Source organism: Protobothrops mucrosquamatus, unplaced genomic scaffold (genome assembly GCF_001527695.2).
Source record: "Protobothrops mucrosquamatus isolate PMUCROS unplaced genomic scaffold, P.Mucros_1.0 scaffold1511, whole genome shotgun sequence".
In the NCBI taxonomy this organism is placed as follows: Eukaryota; Metazoa; Chordata; class Lepidosauria; order Squamata; family Viperidae; genus Protobothrops; species Protobothrops mucrosquamatus.
This window is the reverse complement of record NW_015387683.1, coordinates 30,330-55,493: the sequence shown is the minus strand read 5'-3', so window position 1 is coordinate 55,493 and position 25,164 is coordinate 30,330. Positions and strand designations below refer to the sequence as shown.

Genomic DNA, 25,164 nt, shown 5'->3' with positions numbered 1-25,164 from the left:
TGCTAGAAGATCACGTTCCACTGTAATCTCGCAGCAACACTCGGAATGATCACACAAAAACCAGGGAATGTTAGTGCACACACGAAATTAAGCTAAAAGAAAAAAAAAATCTTTGGAGTTCCAATCACACAGTTAGTATAACAATCCCATAATTGTGAAGACTAATTATAAGCTTTATAGTTGATTAAATCACACAGTGCAAAGAAAGGTCCATTGACCCTTTTGTGTAAAGGGAAGGCTGGAAGCCACACGGGTTAAGTTCAATGGAGAGTTCATATATATATATATATGTATATATATATATATATGTTTGTGTGTGTATATATATATATATACATACACACACACACACACACACACATGTGACTAGGAACACCCAAAGTAGAATTGTGCTCTTAGACCGGTCATTCTGAATCACGATGCACTTCTGAAGCATCAGCTCTGCAGATAGGGCAGGTACGATTTGCCTAAAATACAAAAAAAAGAGGGTTTTACTGAAGGAAGGCTTCATGGACTACAAAATAGAAAACACCCTTCTGGAGAGAAAAAAACACTCGTTGTAATAAATGACATATTATCTTCAACTGATGTAGAGATTCATTTGGAGGAATGAACTTATTAAGGAAAGAGAAAGATTTTGAAGGTAGGAATGGGAGTCTTTGATTTTTCATCTCTCTTACTCGTATTTATGCCTTATATGCTGGTATCTACATAAGATTTCAGCCTAAAATTAGAAAGCATCATTTTCAGCAAATGTGCTAACAAGACTCGGTGGCTGGTTACTTGCCCTTACTCAGTATAGTAACAGATATGAACGAACTACACCAAACCTCAAGGATCATAACTGGTCATACTTAAAATTGTAAGACAATACATAATTTTGTTCTAAATGTTTTTAGTTGAAACTTCCTAAAGATCAATTGTGAAAATAACTTTCTATGGCAGTGATGACGAACCTTTTAGAGACCGAGTGCCCAAACTGCAACCCAAAACCCACTTATGTATCGTTGGGTCCTGGGTGGGCATGGCCCATTGGGTGGGTGTGGCCATTTGGGTGGGCATGGCCCATTGGGTGGGTGTGGCCGCAATGGTAATGGCAGACTGGGTGGGACTAAAAAGTTCAATCAATCAATTCCAACTTTGCAAGATCTTTTTTTTCCCACGAGAAGCTGAAATTGATTGATTGAACCTTTTTTTTTTTTTTTGCATACAGCGGTGGAGGCCTAAAGCGAAAAGGTTTTATAAAACCCAGCTGAACGCCTAGGACTTGGGCGATGGCGCGCGTGCCCAAAGAGAGGGCTCTGCGTGCCACCTGTGGCACGCGTGCCATAGGTTCACCACCACGGTTCTATGGTGTCAGAAGGGGAAGACAATCACCGAGGTTTTCAGGGTATGCGCTTGCATGTATGTGTAGATCACAAAAGATACATGGATACTATGCAAGAAGAAAGCCTGATACTGTCTTGTTGAGCACTGAAAACCTGAGCTTGTGCAATTTATTTTGTTTACTTCCCTAAAATCAGAAAATAAAACAAAAAAGCATCAGAAAACAAAGCAAAAAGTATTCAAAAACAGACAGCCTTAGTGAAAACTGAATAATATGCATGGCACAAATGCAAATCCTTAGTAACCAAATTTCTATAATATTCCCTCTAATATTTCAACATTTATAAACCAATCATATAAAACACGGTACAAAGGGGCTTCAAAATTTGAAGAGTGCAAGCAGTCTTGGGCAGCCCTAGGCTTGCACACATAACACCTCTGCTATGCAAGCTTGCATGTCAGTTTTTTTCTGGGTTCAATTCAAGGTGTTGGTTATCATCTTTAAAGCCCTTCATGGCATGGACCAAGTTATCTGAGGAATTGTCTCACCCCAACTGTGCTGTCCTGACCCATTCCAGTCAGGCAGGGAGGGTATATTACGATCCCATTGGTTAAAGAATTTCAGCTAGTGGATTCCAGTGAAAGTTTCCTCTGCTGTTGCTGCTGCCCTTTAGAATACCTTACCCCTAGAGGTGAGATGTTCCCCCCTTCAGGAACAGTGTTAAGACTTGGCTCTGCCAACTGGCATTGGGGTCAAAATATGCAACTCTGGGAATGGTTGGTGTCATGAGGGGGGTTCTCTCTACCTTAACTTGTTAACTTTTAATACTATAATCCTGCCTTTTAAATATGTTTCTAACTTTGTTTTTATTAATGTTTTTATACTATGTTTTTTTGTTTATTGTAAGTTGCCCAGAATTACTTAGGTGAGATGAGGGATGCACAATGAATGAATGCATAAATACACAATATAAAAATGATGTAACAACGGTAAGTTCTGCGTACAGCAGACTGAAGGTAATCTTTTTTCTCTTTTATGTATTCATAATACATAAATTGAATACATAATAACTGCAATGTACATTAGTGATGATACCAACTTAGATAATACTGTAAATCTCTGTCCTTGCATAATTTCAATAGGATGAATGGTGACACATAATTCTATTTAAGAATTCGTCCAATTTTTTTTCATACACATGCCTTTTTACAGGCCATTGAAATTAAAACTTAATAACTTTGTCTATGCAAAACATTAGGTTTTTGTATTCTGATTCTTTGGAATTTACCATTGTAATGATACAATAGAACTTAAGACATTATCTGAAATGTCTAATTTCCTCTTTTGCAGAAGGGCTTACATCTATTTCTGGCAGTACCAGCTAAACTTAAAACATACATTTTAAAAAATATTTAATGACATTTTTAAAACATTGTTTTGGGAAAGATTAGAACACTTTCTAGTCTTCAACAAGAAGACCCATCTTAAAGAAAGAAATTTTATTCTTACAGTTTGATAACTACTGCTCCAAGCATCAAGTACGCTTCTGAACTTGCCAGACTATTGCAAAGTTACTGCGTGCAATATATGGACATGATTAAAACAACTTTCTTTCTAAAAATAACATTACCTTAAGCCATTTGTCGACACACTTGGCATGGAACTCATGGTTACATGGTAAAACTCTAAGCAGTTGCCTTGACTCAAAGTCACACATGCATACTACACACCTAAAAAAGAACATTGCAAGATAGCTTACTCAACAAAAGTAACAATTATATTTAACAAGTTTTGACTTCAAAAGCTAAAGTTGCTTTCTATGCAGTTTAAAATATGAAGCCATACTTTTCAGTGCATGTTTATGAATCAGTGTCAGATTTTGTTTTAAATTTAGACTCCAAAAATACAGTTCAGTATCAATTATGAGCAAAGAATACCACCTATTAGGATTGGTCATTTATGCAGGCCTGCATGAAATGGGAAAAATGTTCTATTTCCAACTTAGAATAAACCACTGCATTCTGGAATATGGATCAAACTCCATTCCATAGAACCCAAACCTGGAATCCCTTTGTTGTTTCAGGGTTTGGATGAAACAAAATTTAAACAGGCAAGAAACTCTCCCCATTTCCATCAGTGACTCCCAGAGTGGCAACTTCCTAATAATCCACCCACCCTTGATCTTCTCAGCTCCTTCCTTCTCTCCCCATCACTTGTGATATTCCAGTACGGCATACAGTATCCCCCTGACATGCCAGCCCTCAATCTCATTGGCTTTTTTCCTGCTCCCTTCCTTCTGGGAAACAACTGTGCCTGTATCAAAACAGTCCCTTTGTGTGCCGTGCCTGAAACAAAGCAACCAGCATGTTGTAGTGTGGGCACAGAGCACCCAAATCCAGCAGTTCTGCATACAAAACAGTTAGTGCATGAAACAACTTGTGCAAGAAATGTTTTACACATTTCTAGTTCTTATTATACTGCTTGGACTGTAAAGCATTTCACATACATTACCTCAGCAATCCTCAAGTAGGTAAAAATAGAACTGAAGGTAAGCAGTGGGTTAACTCTATTTATTTGATATAGATCAGGGATCGGCAACCATAAACACTCAAAGAGCCACTTGGGCCCATTTCCCACAGAAAAGAAAATTATGGGAGCCGCAAAACTTGTGCGCGCGCCGGAGGGGAAGCTTGATTGAAGAGTTTAATTAAAAAGAAATAGAGGGTGCTGTGCATGAGTTCTCTCTCTCTCTCTCTTTCCCCCCTCTCCCTCTTTCCTCTCCCTTTTTCTCTCTCCCCCTTTCTCTCTTTCCTCTCCCTCTCTTTCTCTCCCTCTCTCTCTCCCCCCATCTTCCTCTCTTTCTCTCCCTCTCTCTTCCCCCCTTTCTCTTTCTCTCTCTCTCTCTCCCCCCTCTCTTTCCCTCTCTCCAATCTTCTGCTCACCTGGCAAGCTGGCTTCATACTGTTCTCCAACAAGCTGACACACATTCTTATTGGGCTGGCTCTCTCCTGCCCTTCCTGCTTCCTGCAGAGACGCAGCCAAGGCAGGAGCCCCGCCCAATAAGCTTGTCAGCTCGTTGGAGAACAGTGTGAGACCACTCTCTTTTTTACACAGACAGACAGAGAGGGGGGGGGGGGAGAAGCGCAAGTGCTTTTTTTTCACCTCCAGCAGCAAGATAATATGCCTTCATACTAAAAGTTGAATGAAAGTATGAAAAACTTACAAAGTCTGTTCTGATTGATGGTTATTTGGGTTGAACCTGTAAGACGGAAGTTGTTCTATATCTGCTTTTGTTAATCCTCTTGGTTTAGCTTCACCCAGTCTTTCTGCCAAGTTCAGCAGTGCCTGTGAGAGAAATAATTCTTCAGTTCAACTCTTGTCTTTTCATATCACTACTAGTTTGTAGTGAAGAAGAAACCAGAATATACAATCCATATGCTATGCAAAACCAAAATTATCTGAAGGATATACAATATGTAGATATATACATATAAGGTAAACAATTATTACTTGGCTGTTAAATTCAAAATGAACAGATCTTAGAAATCCATTTGTGTAAATATATTCTTACTCTTTAGCTAGCTTTATGGAATTAATATATTTTTCCATTGCAAACAAAGAAGTTCACAAGTTTATGGTTTTCATCCAAGGATGCATTTTTCAAAAATCTCCTCTAAAAACAGTGGCATGAAAGGGGATGGTGCTTCAAAGGTATTATATATAACAAGAATTGTTAATATGCTCTATGAGATTCTTCCACACAATTTTAGACTTTCCCTCCCTCACAGTACAATCACTCAGACTTCTGGCCAGTGTGAAGGAGAGTTGGCTGATAATAAGGTAAAAATTAATATTGTGTAAACTGCCCTCCAGCAGCAATTACAACTAATCTAACACCTTAAGATTTAAAAAAAAAAAACTAATTAAATCCTCATGACTATACTTCACATGCTTATTTATTGCTAACGAACCTCATAGTTTTCTACTTCACCATCTTCTACATCCAGCTCAAAACTGAATGCTGGCCCAATGGCAGGTGGCACAGGAAGCATTGATCTATGAAAGAGGGATAGGCTTATTATTATTCCAGAAATAAAATACTTTCCCACCTGTTCCTAGAAATTATTGTTAAATTGTTAAAATTACAGTAAAAAAACACAATGCACAAAAATAAAGAATTAAAAGCTTAGAATAAAAGCTTACTCCATTGGAAAAATTATTACCCACTACAACCATTTCTACACTCAACAGCAGTGGGCGTGGACAACTCCTACGTCCTCAATTAATAGAAACTAGGGAGTAGAAGGAAAGTATTGTTTAAAGCCAAAAACTGCTCTAAAACATATACAGGTAGTCCTCAACGTACGATCACAAATGAGCCCAAAATTTCTGCTGTTAAGTGAGACAATTTTTAAGTGTGTTTTGCCCCATTTTACGACTTTTCCTGCCAAGAAAGTGAATTATTTCAGCTGTTAATTCAGTAACATGGTCGTTAAGTGAATGTAGCTTTCCCGTTGACTTTGCTTTTCAGAAGGTCGCAAAAAGCGATCACATGACCCCGGGACACGGCAACCGTCATAAATATGACTCAGTTGCCAAGCATCTGAATTATGATCATTTTGACCATGCTGCAATGGTTGTAAGTGCGAAAAACGGTCATAAGTCACTTTTTTTCAGTGTTGTTGTAACTTTGAATAGTCGCTCCACATGAACTGTTGTAAGTTGAAGACCACCTGTAATGTCGCCACATAATCAAGTAGCAGATTATGTATTTCACATAAAGGGTTCCTATATCAAATTAGTTTGGTTTACTTGCCAGCCATTTTTTTTTTTGTATTTACCAATCTCCTCTCTTTCTCTGGCATGCCCAGAATACTTGGAAAAGCAGCAGCATTTTTTTCTTATTTTTAATTGGGTATGTGCATGAGGATGCGGGAAGGACTGGTCATGACCACCATTCATTTAATGCCTTTGTAATTTCAAACAATGGCTTAACAAATGGTTGTAGTTAAAGACTACCTATGCCTGGCCTTATAGCAAAAAGGCATTATCCACCTTAAATTCATACCCCCCCCCCAAAAAAAAAGATGTCACGCTTACAGCACATATGGCAATAGGCTGGGATGGTAAGGAGGAGGCGGAATTGGTTGCTGAGATCGGTATCGACTGCGCCCTGTGAGTCTTCGAGGCATAAAGGGTGGATAAGGCTAAAAGAAATAAAGAAAAGTATTTTAAAAGTAAGGTAAGTTATCAAATGGAATCAGTCATATACGGCACTAAAAAAAGGTGTTAATAATGTCCAAGATTTTTTTTATCACTATGTTTTTTTCTTATAACTCCACAATTTGGCTCCTTACTTTATAAAAAAGGAATTATTTCATTTAACTGAATAATGTATCTTAAATCTATTGAACACAAGGCTAGTTTAATCGACTTAGGACACATTAGTTTATGTTCAGCCTTCCATCCTTCTGAGGTCGGTAAAATGAGGACCTTGATTTACACAAGCGGTTTACACAATATGCTGTGTAAACCGTTTAGAAAGGGCTGTAAAGCGCTATGAAGCAGTATATAAGTCTAAGTGCTATTGCTAGCCCGAGCTCTGTGAAATATCCTCCCCCTGAAGATTAGAATGGCCCAAACCTTTCATAAAGCTCTAAACATCTGGCTGTGTTCCCAAGCTTGGGGTGCCAAATGTGCTAAGGACTCCATTTCCTGGCTTTATTTTTAACTGGCCAAGTATCTTGGCTGTTGTGTGTATGTGTTTTGGATTTTTTAATATAGTTTTTGTGTTAAAAATATTTTATTGTTTTAATTGTAGTGCTTTTTTTTAACGGTGAGTGCCCAGAGTCATTGACTGAGATGGGCAGCTGTTGGAAATTGAATAAATATGTTCAGAAATTGTGCATTAAAAAGCTAAAACGAAATGTTTTTGACAAATATGTAAGAACTCATGTCAGTATTTTCCAAAACATCACTTACTACTCCAAATGACATCTCTTGATGTAAAGGGTCATGTGCTAGGAACTGAAGGGGAGCTGAGGGAGGCAATGTTGGTGGATGGGCTGAAGGTGGATAGGTGGTAAAACCTCCTACGGGAAGATGATCTCCAAGTAACTCTACTTCATTTTCTATCCTTTGGAGAGGCTAAGGCAAAAGAAAATAGAAACATCGTATTATATTTAACATTTTAAATCAGACATGTCAAACTCGCGACGTCATGTGACATCACGCGACGTATTGGAGCTTTTCCCCCATTGCCAGCAATGGGGTGGGTGCGGTTTCCTGGTGACACGTCTGGCCCGCGGGCCAGGACTTTGACACCCGTTTTAAATATATGGGTAGTTGGCTAATTAAACAAATGGTCAGTGCACATTTATACTGTTTTCAGAGCAGAGCTGAAGACACAGAATGTATTGCTTCAAATTAATCTTACTAATTTAAAGCATTCATTATGATGCGAATCACTATCATATGTTAATTAATTTGCGGTCTGTTTTATCATGGTTGCTACCTTATTACACAGTATATATGGCACAACTTATTTCTAGTATTGTACAACAACAACAACAACAACAAGGCTTTCAATTTCTTTTCCCAAACTTGGCCAAAGACTGTTGCAGAACATTGATACGCCTGGGTAGTTCTCTTGGAGAAGGCTAAGCAAAACATTTTTAGTGGAGACTTTTGGCTCTTGAGAATACTGCTGGAGAAAACAGAGAACAGCATTACCTCACAGCAATTCTAAACATTCTCCACCAGTATCTGCTGAAGCCAGAAGAAACTGCTGTGTGGCTGTTGTGCTGAGGAGGAGCTATGAAACAGGACGAAGTAAAATAACATGGTTGTGATGACTTTCCTGGACTGCACTGTTTTGCAAGATGGCTCCAAAGAATGTTTAATCAAACCTTCAACAAAGCAAAGCACTTTAAAAAGGTGTTTTTAGAAAAGAACAAGGGGAATGTTTTGCAGGTTGAACCTTTAAACTGATGGGCATAAAACCACATTTTTGTGGTTTTGAGGTTCTGTGGGACGTGGAAGATTAAGTACTTTTGGCTTGTATGCGTAGCTCCATTCTTCTCTGAGCATTTTCACATCAAGAAATAGCCAAGCTAACACTAAATTTCAAGTTTAATCTCAGCATTTTCTAGGATGAGGTGCCAGGAGAACATATGCAAACCATAAGTTTGCCTGATTCTTTTTCAGGAAAAAATGTTACATGAACTACCACTGTAGTCTAAGTTAGAAAAATCACAATTTTTTTCTGGGCAGCAGCATGAAAAACTAAAATAAAGATGACCAGGTGATTACATATCATACTGCCAAATTAACAGCCTTCTTGGCATAGGCCAACCTAGCATCTTAATAACAATGGGCTTCATTTGCTAGCCATTGTTAGCAAATCAGTTTTGGATCCCTGCCTCTGAAGAGCCTTTTGAATCTTGGTCTGAACATTTCTGAAAAACACTAGATGTTTCACTATTACAGTGAGACTAAAAAATATATTTAAGCTTTTTTTTAAAAAAAAAAATCCCCGTGTGAATAACGAGATGTAAAGAGATTTTACTGAAGCAGAGCTATATTCTTAAATTTGAAACTGCACCTAAATTCAAAACTGAACCCCCAGTGGTAATTCATACAGAATAGCAGCTTTGATTTATTCTTTCCACATTCCGATAGGAAACCCAGTGCCACAATGCAAACTTAAAAATCCATTTTTAATACTGTTCCTCTATCAATCTTGGAATCAAAATGATTAAAGTTAGATTGGTTTTTGCATATCACAGTTGCTAAACGAGAATTTACTCATGGAATTTCTCAATTTAATAGTGGAACAATCTTTGGCAGCCAGTCATCGAAACATAATACCTTAAATAGAGTATTCCAAAATTCATTAATAGATTAAAAAAAAAAAAAAGGAACACCTACCGATCGTGATTGCTGTGTTTGAAAAGGAACAAACTGGCCTGGAGGTGGCAAATGTGGAGCATGGTGTGGGGAGAGGTGTGGAGGATGTAAGAGAAATGGATCACTAGAAATGAGGGGTGGGAACGCTGCATATGGAACCGGCAAGTGTTGAACAGAACAAGCTTGAAGCATCTGCAGAAGATAAAACATACACAAAGGTATGTAACATACAGTGTTTGGATGCTTATGTTTATACAGGAATAAGATAAAATAAAGATTTACAAAACAAATACTATTGCAACAGTATAGATTATCACCCTTTTATTAATGAAAGCAACATTAATTATGCAAATTAAGAAGAAATAACTTATTGGCATGGCAAAATTAATCTTTTCTAGGGAATTAAATAATCTTGAATAATTTAGAAAATAAACAATTACATAATTACAAACTATGCAAACTCCAAGAGTTTAGTAATTAAAGGAAAATTTATTACAATGCTATTATTTGAACCTTAAATCAAGTTTAAGCAATGTTAAGTCACTTCTGTAGGAATTGTAGGTATTAGTGTAAGACTCATTTACAATAGAATAGAATAGAATAGAATTCTTTATTGGCCAAAATGTGATCAGACATACAAGGAATTTATCTCCGGTGCATAAGCAGTGTACACATAAACAGCAAGTAATAGGTCACAGGTCATAAATCATAGTTCCAATCATCAATCATAAGCAACAAACAACAATTGATAAATCATAAGAAACCAACAGGAGAAGATAGTAGAGAAGATGAGAAAAGATTAGAAATGGGACAGTGTTGTGAGAATTAAGTGTTCAGCAGAGTAATGACATGGGGGGAAAAGCTATCTTTGTGTCAAGTTGTTTTGACATGCAATGTTCTATAAGCTCTTTTATGGTCATTGAGCTACCATGTTAGTAAGTCAATTTCAATAAATATGCACTGATATATTTTATCCAATTAGATTATTAACTATTCAAAGTAACCAATATTTCATAGTAGTAGCAGCTGAGAAAGGGAGGAGAATTTATCCAAAATCTACCTGGAATGTCAAATATAGGAAAGGCATTTCATTTGAACTTTAAAATAACAGTTTTGAAAGAATTCTTGGAGCCAAAGTTGTTAAAAATAGTAACTAAAGCCCTCCTTAGACATGGAAGCTGGCTGTGTGATTTTGGGTCAGTCACTTTCTGTCAGCCCAACCCACCTCACAAGAATGATGTAAGGAAAACAGGATTATTAGGAATGTTGGCCACCTTGAATAAACATAAAAGGAACGGTGGGGTAGCTACTACAAAAATTATTATTAATAGTAGGATAAAATAGGTATTTTCAGATTTTGCACACAATCTATTTTATGGAAATAATGTTCAAAGATATCAAGGGGAACAAAGCCAATATTCTACTCTTTGAGTAATTAAGTTTGTGAAATAAACCTAACAGTTTAACAGTTATTTAAATACATGTTCATGCACTGTCACCCAGAAACTTAACTTTTTAACATGCAAGCTAAATATCTCTAAAAATAAATGCCAGTTATTTATATTTATAGATAGCCATATAATTCAGGTATAAATACATTCCTTTAAAGCTGTCTGCTCTTCCAATTATTTTCAGTATCTATTTCAAAATTAAAATTAAACTACTACTTACTGGAGGAGGCACACTGCAGACAGGGAGGTGCTGCCCACTGAAAACCACAGAACACCCTGGGACCTGCTGTGTATTGCAAGCTGGTATGTGCTGACCTGTGCAAAGTGGGATCCCATGTGGTGCTACTGTGGTCACTGTATATGAAACAGGGACTGTGCCCTGGTGAATCTAAGAACAATGAGAATCAGTATCAATATACAAGGACTAAAATAACAGGAAACTCTGAACTCATTGGGATTATGGTTTTCCACAAAATCATTTTAGGTGATTTGAGAATCACCTGCCAGCTATTATCAACTTAGTTATCTATTTGACAGCAGTCGAATATTTCAGAAAATATCTTTTCATAATAAAGAACAAAACCTATCTCTTTTTAATTGCCTCAAGGCAACCGACAGCCACATCTAAAAGATGGATTCTTTTACTCCCCGGCATTGCAAGAATCCCTTTTACCTTACATCCAGACATAGAAAACATGCATTAACACAATGGACACATGCCCAGTGTCCTCACTTGTAACTCTTAAACTGCATGGTTAATTTTCTGATCATACGTGGAGCTGAACCTTGAACAGAAATATCAGATTCAGATTAAATAAACCAATAGCCTTGCATCTGTCTAGTGGAATACACTTCAGCAACACAGGAGCCCCTATAATTTTCTGTAGAAATACAGCCGTTATAATATTACAGAATGGTTCAAGCTTAGAGAGGATTGTTTGTTTAACAGAGCTTTTAACCACCCCAATTTTACAATTCTGGGCAGTATACAATAAAGTAAGACTCAACCAAGATAATACAAGTAGTAAAACAAGGTTCAATTAAATGCACACACACACACACACACGCATCAATCAAGCAAACCAAAAGCTGATTAGAAAAGAAAGGTTTTCACATCTTCCAGGGCACAAGATGGAAAGGTGCCTTCAAAACCTAATGGATAACATATTCCCCATCTAAGACCCGTAAACCTTACAAGGGGAAGAGATTCTGAGGGGGTTAACCTAAATGGGTGAATGCAGATAAATGGGTAATGTGTTTGCTCATTTATGACTGTAATTGAGACCCAGAATTACAGCTGTAAGTCATGTTGGTTGTTAAAGTGGATAATTAGGTAACTGTGCCTGATTTTAGAATCTTTTTTTTGCACCAGTCGTGCAAAAAAATGTGCGAATGTGGTGGTCATAGGGCGAACCCACTGTCATTTGCAGCCAACTTTTGCCAAGCAAAGTCAATGGTGGAAGGTGGATTCACTTAACAACCACATGAGTCACTTAATAATTAGCGATTTACTTAATAACCATGCTAACTTCCTTCTGGTCCCAATTATGACTGTATGTTGAGGACTATTATGTGCAAAAGGATAGAAACAATTTAGTAACAGAAAAGAACAGACAGACATTATTCTGCCTTCGTTTGAATTATTTGAAATAGTTGAAGTGCACAAGTGTAGAATACTCACACCCCAACATTAGGAACATTCTGCCAATTGTCATTATTTTTTGTATAACTGTGGCTCTGGAATCCTTGCTGATTCACTGCCGGATCAAAGATTAAGTAGTAGACCCTAATCCACCTTCTGGCGAACCTAAATGTGACTACCTTGTTAAATCAGCTGGCTTTAATGCAGACACACAGTTATTCAGCACAGACACCGGCGCAAACAAGAGTGATTCATACGGAATGATGGGCGTCCCAATATACCCAGGTAATTGGAAATATTAACAATAAAAGAAGTTATCAGTCAGAAGAAATTTGGAGAATATTTTTCTATCTTTACCCATACCTGTTCATGGATGTCAACCATGACTGCATTCTGCTGTGGTGGATGAGCAGCTGGGTGTAACATACGGGGAGACACATTTGGTGGGTGAAAGGCTCGTGGTTCTTCTATTGCTTGTTGCTGTCCATAAGGAAGATGGTAGTTTTCATCTTGACTAATGGAATTATGTCGAGACAGTCGATCTCTCCTTGCTCTCTGGCGTCTAACAGGAGGGCTATAAATAATCAAATGGGACAAGTTTTATACTTTGAACAGCTATGGTAATTTCTATTTATAAACTAACTACATACTATGGATGCATGCTTTTATTCCTGTATTCACACATTTCTCTCACCATGAAAATCTGAATGTATTTTTATTTTCTTCTGGGGCAAAAATAATATAATATAACATAATCAGAACAATCGGATCAAAATTGCCAGGTGGTCTTTTTCTTTCTCAGATAACTTAGTAGCAAGAGTGAAGGTCAAGCTGAACTTAGCAGATGGGTCAGAGGCCAGACAACTGGTTCTGTGATGAATACTGCCAGTTGGCAAGCATTTGAGTACCAAGAAATGCCGTCATCTCCTTTACACTCTACAATACAAATACATAAGAGAGATTCTTACAAAATCTCTGCCTTCTACAGTGTGACCGAGTAGAAGAGAAAACAAATATGGAAAGAGGAATACAAACGTATTACTAATCTGAAAATATTCAAAACTTCTGAATTCATTTATACAACAATGACAAACAGATTGTGGGGACTTTTCTGAGAAAACTTTAGAAAAGACATACAACAAGTGATTAAGCTCAAGGAAAGCTGATATGATGGAGGCAAAAAGTTAAAAATTATCTGAGTGAATATTAATAAATAATTTAAATGAATCTAGCAAATCATGATGTTGCATATTAAAAGAATGGCACAGTTCAATTATATAGTTCTACATTCAATTCCTTTCTCATTCATATGTTATTTTGGGGGGAAAACAGCTTTAATTTTCAGCCAAAATGTCCTCATTGGATTGTGATAAGAAAATATAATATATATATTGTATCTTGTGTTCCCTGGAAGAAGCATGTAATAGAAACATAAAGAAAATATGTGGAGGTAACAAAATACCTTTTTCTTGATAATTGGTATTCCAATAAGAATACTAACTTTCTAGCAAAAGTTGCAAAGATATGCTTTTTCAGAAATAAGATGATCTGAGCCGTACTAAGCTACATGATTCCTTCCAATAAGCATAAAGTAAGAATAAATTAAGAATAGACTGATATATTATATCTGACTTCAGAGTGTTATTCTATATTTTACAATAATTTTAAAACAAAAGTCATGGCTGACTGACCTTAGCCTACTCACATGTTCTCAGCTAAACTTCCCTCACAGTTGTGATGAAAGAATAGAGGAGAGACAAGAAGGTTAACACTTGGATGTCAATTCTGGTATCTTTGGATGAAAATGTACTAGAACAACAATATTTAAGCTAATAACTACATATTTTGGACAATCAAATATTACAATTTACTAATATAAGAAGCATCTCTTCAATAAACTTGTACAGAAGCTAATTAAGACTGTAGGACAGGGATCCCCAACCCTTGAGCCATTTGGAACCAGAATGCGGAAGTGGCGGGCACACGTGCACATTGCCACTTGCGCAAGCAATGGGTGAGCATGCCCGCCACTTGCGCACATGCCCGCCACTTGCGCACATGCCTCCCGCCAGCCCGCAAAGCTGGAAAGGTTAGGGAACTCTGCTGTAGGATACAGTTCACTTCTCTGTGATATAAAATTCCATATATCTGGCATAGGCTTCATGAGTTTCATAAAATTAAGACTCCATAGCTTTAAACTCTGGAGTGATTCTTTATTATACACAAACCTAATACTCATAAATTTGATGCTTCAAAAACTACTTTCTAAATCAATATAATTGTCCTCAAAAAAAGCTGACCTCCTTCTGTTGCGCGCAGGTGTGTTGCATCGTTCCCCTGAGAAGTGATGTTGGCTTGGTCGAGCTGAAGGAGGCTGCCTATTTGATGTCATCTCCCATGGTCGCATTGGTGGTGATGGGGCTGGTGATGATGCTGCGTAGTCAAAGACTGAATGAGAAAGGCGCTGTCTTTTGGGACTTGGACTATCTTCGCTCTGTGTAACAGTAAAATGAATGCATTCACAACGGGTATCTCAGAATTAATAAGTAAGGCATTACTTCAGGAAATTGATTCTGATAAAAAAATCACAAAAATTGTTTAGCTGCATATTATTATTAAAATAATGTAATAATGGTAGTATAACTTTACAGATTAATGAATTGACCATATCAAAGCAATGGACATCAGTCACAATAACATACATTAAGATGAAATAAGGTAAGATATAGCAAAATAAGATAAAATAAACTAAGGTAAAATAAAATATAGTAAGGTATGATAAAGAAAAATAGAGTGAGATAAAACAGTATAAGATAAAATGAAATGCAGAAACGTAAGATAAGATGAACATTATAGTACAAAACACATTTATGTGAATCCATCATCTTTACATGCAACCCCAATATATTCTATAAAATGTATTCTAAGTTGGACAACCTTTACCATAACTTAAGAGTTTTATTGACTACTTATGTTTGATCACTGAAAGAATAATGATACACCCCCAATAATTTTTTTTTCTCATGCAGGGATTATTTGTTTTCTAATTGTGCAAAAAAAAAAAAATGGTTACAAGGGCAACAATTTTAGAAAGATCTGCTGTGGTAGAATAAAGCTTAATCTTTGTTCTCTAAGATAGCAGTCACTGTTTGCTTATTTTTTAAAAACAAAAAACGTGTACATAAACATTAATTTCATGTCAATATGCTCTAGAAATGTAAATTATTGAAGAAACTGCAGCCAGATGGAGTTCCAGTTCAACATATGCCCTCACTACTTATTAATATACAGTTTGTTATGTTAGACAGGCTTTGGCCTTGTATGGTAACTCCAATGTATCACTTACATATTTTCTTGCTAATACAGTACAAATGAACTTTCAGATAAGGACTAAAGTGACAAAGTGTTCTGGAACAGATATGGATACACTCTTAGTACCTCCTTAAGCCAAATGCATATGAATCCTAGGAAGCACTTTCTTTAAAGAGCACCAACAGATATGGTGTGTGCACACCTGCTTTGAACCGCTTGACTTCCCTAGTTCTTACCTGACCTAGGTAGTGCCTGTTTTACCGAAAATTGCAATCCCAGTACATCTCTTATAATGTGTCATGACTATTATGTGTACTGGAAAAGTACCCCTTAAAAAGGGGGAGATACTGGACACCAGCAGAGAATGAGTATATTATGACATTATAAAACTGAAAGAAATACAAAGGAAAGGGTGAGGGTGAAAATGACCAAAAAAATGAACCTAGAGTGCCTCAGAAAAAGCTTTGCAGAAAAATGCACAACGATTCTGCAATTTATATCTTGCTTTTCAACTCTTCAAAGTATAAATATTCAACCAATACTGCACATACTGTCCTGCTTATCTCTCACTGGTATCTCAATTTCAGCAGTTCCCTAAACACTAATGAACTTGGTCAAGATAATATTTTGTTAACAAAGACACTGCCAATGTTCCAAGTCAATTAATTTGCTCAAAAGTTTAATACATACAAAAATAGTTATACCATCAGAAAATACATCAACAAAAACACATTATCACTTCCCCTTTTCTCATCTTGAATATTAACTGGCTTATTTTGTGCCATTCTAAAATGTAATGGCAATAATTTTAAACACCTGTAAGTCTGCATAGTTGGAACTGTGGTCAAGTGTATTAATCAAATCAAATACATGCACCCAGGCATAACAGGTTTGGTAAAATAGCTATCTAAACAATGACAAAGATTGAACAGAAATTGCTAATTGTCAGTGTTCAATGTTTTAGTCCCAAGCTCTTACAGAAAAGAATATATGTAGCTCAGGGTTGAACTGTGGTGTCCTTGGTGCTTTTTGAGCTTGGGTGTTTATTTGCAAACTCTTCACTCCTCGACTAGGTAACTTACTGATTAGTGAATGTGGGGTGTTCTCCTTGTTTATATGGGAGGAAGCCCCACCCTTGATTCTTTTTGTTTCTTTTTTTAGTGTTCCTTTTGAATGTGTGTTAACGTGCCTATATACCTGTTGAGGGCTAATTTGTCTGAAAACCAAGCTTCCAGGAATTCTTCAGCATTCTTGGATTTGGCTTGTTCTAGAATTCTCAGTTTCCTAGTTGAAACTATGGTTGAGTCTGATCATCTGTTGTGAGAGTAAAGAGTTTTCATTGTGTCTTCTGACTGTTAGTTGGTATTCATGGATGCGATCTGCTAGCCTTCTGTCTGTCTGTCCTATATAGTGATTGTTAGTCCTCACGTTGTATGCTGAAGATGATGTTTGTACCTAACCACTCAATTCTATACAGCATAATCAATACAAGCTATGAAAAGGACAAAATTACCATACATCATAACCATCTCGGCAACAACTAACAGACTATTGTTGAACTATAATGAACCACAGTGAACCACATAGCATCACCGTGGCACTTAAACCAGCTAGTCTTCCAAAACATCTTATATAAAATAAAGATTCAGCAGCCCAAGAATTAAAAACAGAAAGTAAACAGGTACTCTTCAAGGGCACGTCTCATCATATGGCAGAAGAGGATTAGCTATTTGGTGGGTCACCAGATAAGTGTGATGGAAAAGAGAACAAACAAATAGATTATTTTCTAGCATGACTGTACCCACACAAGACCTCTATGACTAAAAGTCCTCCAAATATATACATATATAAAATATCCAATTCTTCACAGAAATTTATATAGCACATTATTATTGATGAAGTACAGGTAGTCCTCGATTTACAACCACAACTGAACCCAACATTTTTATTGTTGAGTTTTGCCCCATTTTAGAACATTTCTTGCAACAGTGGTTAAGTGAATCACTGCAGTTGTTAAGTTAGTAACACGGTTAAATGAAACTGGCTTCCCCATTTTTACTTGTCAGAAGGTCACAAAAGGGGATCACATGGGACACAGCAACGGTCATAAATATGAATCAGTTGCCAAGCATCTGAATATTGATCATTTTGACCATGGGGATGCTGCAACGGTTGTAAATGTAAAAAATGGTCATAAGTCACTTTTTTCAGTGCCGTTGTAACTTCAAACGGTCACTAAGTGGACTGTTGTAAGTTAAGAGCTACCTGTAGAAGTGAACTGGAGCATTTGTTTCATTTCCCTGCTCAAGGACACTAACAGAAACTTGAAAATAATTAGAAAATAAATGTAAACATTATCAAGTATTGATAAATGATCTTATCACATTTTTTTTTATTCTTAACAAGAAAACAGCAATATTTTTGAGCAGCCTTTCCTACCTAAATACAGTTCAACTCCTGAGAAAGCAAGGCCACCTGCTGTGAACTCTGGGAGTTGAAGTCCAAACATCCAGAGTACATCCAAGTTCTGCATAAGTGTTCTTGAGCTAACGGTATAACAGGAAAGGAGTTTATTGTGTCCAGTGTGGTTGGAAAAGAAAAGTGTATTTTGTTCTTTCATAACAAAGCTTTTAAAGACATGTATTGTTGACATATTACAGGCACATTACATGAGCAATGGAGCTTCAAAGGGAATCATTTAAAATGGTCAATAAATCATGCTTGGTAGCACAAATACAACCTAATAGCCAACCTTCATTAACGTTGCCGTAGCCCATTCAATTAAAGCTTCAATCATTTTTAACATTTATTCCACTTCACTTTGTTGTTATTGTTCTTTTTAAAAGGACTGGGGACTAATTATCTTTTCAAGTATCATAATGTAATACAGGTAGTCCTCAACTTACAGCCATTCGTTTAGTGACTGTTCAAAGTTATAACGGCACTGAAAAAAGTGACTTCTGATCAGTTTTCACACTTACGACCATTGCAGTATCTCTATGGTCACATGATCAAAATTTGGCCGCTTGATAACTGGCATGTATTTAAGAAAGATGCCCTATCCCAGGGTCATGTGATAGGCATTTGTAAATTTCCCAGTTTGCTTCCGACACGCAAAGTCAAAGGGGGGAAGTCAGATTCACTTAACAACCACATGATTCACGTGATTTGTTTAACAACTTTGGCCCAAAAAGATGATAAAATAGGGCACAACTCACTTAAATTTTGGGCTCCATTGTGGTCATAGGTCAAGGACTATCTGTACTGCATAATGCTGCATGTTCCAAAAATATGAAACAAAATGTTGCAGTATTTAATCTTTTGCAGTATTTCTCTCCAGGTTTTATGAACTTTTCAACAATCCTGCAATTATAAAGCATTTAGAAATTACTCTTTTACGATTCTACAGTCAACAATAAGTGGTACTAGGGATGATCCGATGCTACCTATGGATTGATTAAAAAAAAAACTTTGAAAATCTAACTACATTCTCAGATTGTATTCTCCCCCAATTTCCCTCTTCTCCAGTCTTTTTTTTTTTTTTGCTGCTGCTCCTGTTTCTGGGGGAAAAAATTGAACCAAATATCTTATTCATTTTCTTAAGCAAAGCAATTTAAACTAATACTTCTGGTATTATTCCATTATGTACAATACTGTACAAACTGGTGTTGCTAAAAATCTAGTCATGAAAACCAGAAAACCTCCCTTATATCTCTTATAATGTGTCGTAACTATTATGTATAGTATTGTAACCCATGTGATCTGAGTGGAAAATTACTAACTCTTAGAATAAAAATAAATACAAATATATGAAAATGTTGCAGTAACCATCTATCAACTGCATCAAACCATCTTACTTCCTAATGTATTTCAAATGGTAACTTCTCTGGGGTCCAGATAAATTAGATTCTATATCCCCATACCATGGGTGCACAAGCTGCTGACCTTCCCAAGGTTCTTGTATTCTTTACCCTTCTCATTCACTGCAGTTAATATTTGTTAAGTAAAGAAAAACTGGTCCTTTAAGTCTTGAGAAATGATAAATACAGATGGATGGGGAAGTCAAATTATGACAACAAGCACGTAAGAAAAAAAATGTATTATTTTACTGTCAACAAAGTTTAAAGCTTTGACAGTGCCAATTTTCTCTCTGCTCCACTCCCCCAAACATGCAATTTATGCTGCAAAGAGGTTGTATGCATTACAGTAGGCACAGGAAGCCTGCAACCATCCAGTTTCAACCAGCAGGGCTAATCAAAGGAGTGAAGAGAGACCTTGATTGAAAAGGAATAAATTCCTCTCAGAGTCTGAGCTGAACATACAATATATTTCATTCACTTGCAATTGGTCTTAGCTGCTGAGATGTGTGTTCCTGTTTGGGAGCTGCTTCTTTCTCTCCAGAGTTCTGGGTCTAGACTATTTTTAAGGTAGCAGTAACACAAAGAATTAAAGATGGGTTAGGAAACATTTGTTTTCTGATTTTTTTTTTGTTAAGATGCCTCTGCTTTTCCTATCTCTGTCAATTTTTATACATCCTCCTCCAACATAAAAATCTTGAAATTCTGAATACAATAAATATGGGATTTGGTCAGTTTATCTCTCAGTTCTGGAGTTAACTAATTCCTCAATATTTTTATGTTTCAGTTAAGAATATATCCTAAAATTCAGACTCATTCTAGGCATACAAATACTAATAATAAATAATAAATTTATTATTATTTTTAAATACTTTGCAACAGAAAGATAGCAGTAAACAGCTGTAATATAAAATTGTTGAACATGTGTTCTGTTTATGTCTCATTTTCTTTCTAGGTAAATTACCAAATATAAAAAATATGTGCTGCAAGTTTACTAGTTTTTCTATTTTATTTTTCAGATTTGTAGATAGCACAATTATATAAAAAATGTGTAGTGTGAAAATGTGTTCAAATCTGTGAAGTCACCAATCAAAAAAGTATATTAATTTTAAAAAGTATATTAAAAATAATAAATTAATCTGTTTATGGGCTGGATTACTAAAATAAATTGATAGTTATTAGCTATGTTGTTGTAAATTCTGCGTTTGAGAAAACTGCAAACATTTACCTAATTGTTTCTTCAATTGCTGTAGTAAATTCAATTATTTTAAAAAAAAATCTCTGTGGATACTTTTTCTGAGTTCTGGATGGTTACTAGTGGATTAACCCATGTACTTTTGTGATCCAGAAACAAAGCAAGGGATTTCTTAAAAGCTCCCACTGCCTTTACATGAAACATTCAAAATATTTGAACTTGGGTCACTTTTTAAATGCAAGGCACAGCACTAACTACACTAACCAATAAATATTTATTACTATCAAGAAAACTGTATTGATGATTGAAACATATTGATCAAGTTTCAGTATTACAAATTTTAAAATGAGAGAGCAAAGTCTGAGTTTTATTCCCAAAAGGGAAATAATAAAACTGTTATTGTGCTTAATTCTTACTTTCGTATTATGACAAACCACTGTCCAGTTTACATAATTATGGCTTTATTTTGGAATTTCCTAGTATTCAGGCATCAAGTAAAGGATTATGCTTATTGCAAGCATTCAGAATTCCCCAGTTTATTTTTATGTAAATATATCTACAGTACACTTCAGAGGCATGTGCTTTGAAGATTGAACATACTTTGTATTAAGGCAGTATTTAATTGTAAACCAATGTTCTAATTACAATACCTATTAATATGCACATTTTAAAAAAATAGTACAGCACCAGATTATTCAATTTTTCATAACAAATATATCTTGATTTAAAAAAAAAAGGTTTTGAATCATTACACGCCTGCTATTATAAAGCAAAATTGGACAGTTAGGCTCTTTCCTAGATGTATTTTCAGAGCCATCATCTTAATTCTATATGACACTCAACCAATCTCCAAATACAATGATTTAGCTCCAACATTTTTTTTTATTCTACTTCTAACAACCTTAGCAAAATTAAGTTATTTACTGTTTTACCATTATGCTATGATGATGATGATGATGATAGAGTTGGAAGGGACCTTGGAGGTCATCTAGTCCAACCCCCTGCTCAGGCAGGAAACCCTATACCATTTCAGACAAATGGTTGTCCAGTCTCTTCTTAAAAACTTCCAGTGTTGATATAGAAGCTTAAATACTAAAATGGATATTTCCATACCAAAGTGGCAGTTACTTAATATTTATAAAGAGCATTGCCCTAATCTTTCTTATCTACAAAGCTTAATTCAAAGCAATTATATTATTAGGTTTAATGATACCTAATAGATGAGAAGACCCCTAACCACAGGAACAATTTCAAACTTTGGAGGATGTATCTAACGCTTATACAAATGGATGCACCTAATCTCCCCCCTCCCTGCATCCCACCCTTCTCTAAACTTCTCAGGAGAGCTTAAATTCTGTTCAGCTAGGCCTGCAGAGAATTTGCAAGTGAAGGTAAAAGACAGGAAAGAATACCAGTGAATACAACTCATGGCTTCTTTGAAGCTGAACAGTTCATAAATGTTTATAAATAGCCATTGTTATTATGCATCTCATATATCACCAACCAATATAACATTGTATACATAGGAACGTATAGGAACTTTCCAAACAATAAATATATATTGCAGGAGAACTTAGGTACCTGCCTGGGTAAATCATGGTGTTCTTGATTTTAAGGAAAAATAAAACTTAAAATAGTAGTTGTCATATAGAAATATTGCCTTCTATATGGCAGTACAAGTTGTCTTAGAAAATAAAAATGGATGATTGCACCACAGAAGAAATAATAGAATAAGAAAGCCACAAGGGTTCTGCAACTACTTTTTTGGCGGGGTGGTGAGGTGGGGGGGGGGAGGGAGCTAATTATGTCTCCATTAGAGCCATTTTGTGAATGAACCAATTTCCCCAGTATCCATTTTATGAAATTACCCACAACACATCCTGCAAAAATACAACAGGCAATGCTTCAGAACATTTTGAAAAACAGCTGTTGCAATGTATATAACTGAGATAATATCTATCATGGACCTTTGTCATTAGTAAGAAAATAATAAAAAGTACAATTTATATCAAATGTGAACATAGGGCAGAAAAGATAGTGATTTCAAATGCAATTCCTTGAGATCTCACCTACATGGGGTGCTACCTAACCTACTCATGACTAGCTTTTCAAAAGAGACTTAGCTTTTATATATTTATATAAGTATGCAATGTGTCTTCAGGAAAACTGGTAAGTATGCAATTAAAGAGATTGTATAGCCTTTCCATAATCCATGTAGACACCATCATACAATTCCTTACACCCCTGTCACACCAACCTTTCTTTTCATTCTTCACTGAATACTTTTTCCTCTCCCTTCCAATGTTTTCTCTCTGTCCACTCCACCTATTTCAGAAGAACAACACATGAATGCTTTTTGCACCTTGACTAAAACTGCTACTAAAAAGGCAGGACTGTAAGTTAGCAAATATAAAAGTACTGTAGTGTATTAATTCCCCCAATATCACATATGGGTCACTATAGCTGCTTCTTTGTACAGTATCCAATAGCAACGGTGTGGGATGGAAAGAGAGTCGCCTGGATCCACCAAAGCATTACATCCATTTCTGCAAACATATCCTTTTTCAGAACAGACGAGCACCCGTGGAAAGATGGAACGTAAGATCACACGCAGCAAACTCTCAAAACATTAGAAAGTGTGATTCAATGAACTATCCCAAATCAGCTTTTTTTTCAGAAGAAGTCACTGTGATGTTTCCTGTCCCCTATTTTTAGTAAGGCCAATAGCTATCATTTATAGTAAACAAATGTTGAAGGGGAGAAGGTGGTACGGATGAGGGATCTTCCATTAGCCACTATGGTCTTTCTTGACACCCTCCACTTTCCTCATTTCAGGTTCCACCGGTTAGGAGCTTGCCTTTCTTCTCTCTCCACCCCCATCTGATATATATATTAACACCAGTATCAAGAAAACACAGCAACCGCCCTCTCCCAAGAAAGAGGAAATCCAGGGATGCGGAGGGTGGGTAGGTGGGAGACACAAAGGACAGACCTCCCAGCACATTCCTATAACCATTCAAAAGGTTGGGGGGGTGGGGTGGAGAGTGTCAATGCATTCCCACACCACCTCCACAGCCCTCCTGTGATCTTTTTTTTAAAAAACAGGTACAGTACTGGTCGCCTGCAGCCTGCATTTCATTACTGCTTCCCCTCAGGGAACAATCATAAACGTGAGCACCCCGACATCCCACAGGGAAGAGAAAGCTTCGCTCAGGGTGGTGCGAGGAGCTCCTCCTAGACGAGACCCTCCCCCCCCCTTTTCCTGTCAGGTCTGGAGGCAATTTGTTATCCGCGGGAAAGGAAGAGGGGCGGGGGGGGAGGGGCGCGAGAAACCAAACCCGGGTCTCCCCCTCCCCCTCCAGGCGCCGGTACCTTACGGGAGCTGTGAGGGGTCTCCTTGTGTTCGGGGGGCGGCGGCCACCGCTTGCACCAGTAGGCCCAGGTCGGCCACACCACCCCCTGCAATAGCTTCCCGGATAATCAGTGCGACTCCATCCGCCCAGCCCAAGAAAGAACCCGACCGCGCCGCCTCCCTCAGTGAGCGCCCGACCGCGTCGCTACCAACGGTCTCAGAACCTTTCCCCTGCCCGATTGCCGCCAACATCCAGAACCCACCACCTCCGCCGCTCTCCATGATGCTCTGGTCCCGCCCCCTCCCTAAGGAAAGCCTTCCACCTACCACTCAGCCAGCCGAGGAACAGTGACGTCACGCCTATTGACTTCCTCGCTTACCAATCGCCGTTGCCAAGCCAGTCTGAATCGCCTTGCAAGCCCTCCGGCTCCACCTCCTCTCCGCCCCCCCCCTCCTCCCAAGCAACCAGAGGAGTCCTTCCTTTGTTTTAGCTCAGTTACGCGGAGCCCAGCAGAGGATGTCTTCTTTACGTCAGCACGGTGACGTAGGCCTAACAGCCTGCACGCGCTGGCGGCTGTTGCTTTAGGAAAGACTCTCGCTGGCGGCGGCTGTGCACGTGACTACCGAGTACCTCCCCCCCCCTTTCCTTACGACGCCTTTCTCCTTTAAGAAGGCGGAGTCGAATCTTAGGGTTGCTTTTTTTTTTTTTTTAAAGTTTCAATTTGTGGCGACGCTTCTTTCATTTCCCCACCCGCTACCAATACTGGTTGAGTGTCTGGCTTGGGTCGAAGGTATAAAAAGCTCGGCTCCTTTTGAAGAGCCACTGGCTGCAGTCTGTCTTGGAGCTGAATGGAGGGGATGTTGCTGGATTGAAATTAAAACAACAACAACAACAACAACAATCACAATATGTGCACCTCTTTTAAAACACCTCCGACCGTGCTATCAAGCAGCGACAGATCAGCGCAACAAAATTTGGGAGGAAGGACACCTCGGGAGACAACAAGGCATCCGAAACCTGTTTCACCCCTTAGCATACAATCACTTTCTGTATCCATTCTAATCTGGGATGGAAAAGCGACGGGGTGTTAAAGATGAATTTCATGTCACACCAGGGGGA

At 37.4% G+C, this 25,164-nt stretch overlaps 1 protein-coding gene across 1 annotated transcript; it reads right to left on the bottom strand.

Annotated features, from left to right (window-relative positions):
* Positions 1–352: 352 nt before the first annotated feature.
* On the bottom strand, positions 353–24,325 carry RNF38 (ring finger protein 38). Its single transcript, XM_015822261.1, has 11 exons — positions 24,308–24,325; positions 14,629–14,822; positions 12,692–12,902; positions 10,907–11,074; positions 9,257–9,427; positions 7,310–7,474; positions 6,428–6,534; positions 5,299–5,383; positions 4,551–4,672; positions 2,958–3,057; positions 353–467 (listed from the first exon to the last, which is right to left on the bottom strand). Exons 2-11 carry the CDS (start codon positions 14,733–14,735, stop codon positions 405–407), a joined length of 1,299 nt encoding a protein of 432 aa, XP_015677747.1. The 5' UTR covers positions 14,736–14,822; positions 24,308–24,325; the 3' UTR covers positions 353–404.
* Positions 24,326–25,164: the final 839 nt, after the last annotated feature.

Bases quoted from the DNA above. Each gene is read 5' to 3' on its own strand.
- RNF38 (XM_015822261.1), bottom strand. From the start codon at position 14,735: ATGCGACCATGGGAGATGACATCAAATAGGCAGCCTCCTTCAGCTCGA. The intron at 11,075-12,691 runs GTATGGGTAAAG...CATTGTTCTTAG, and splicing joins TGGTTGACATCCATGAACAG to ATTCACCAGGGCACAGTCCC. The intron at 6,535-7,309 runs GTAAGTGATGTT...TATTTCTTTTAG, and splicing joins AAGAGATGTCATTTGGAGTA to CCTTATCCACCCTTTATGCC.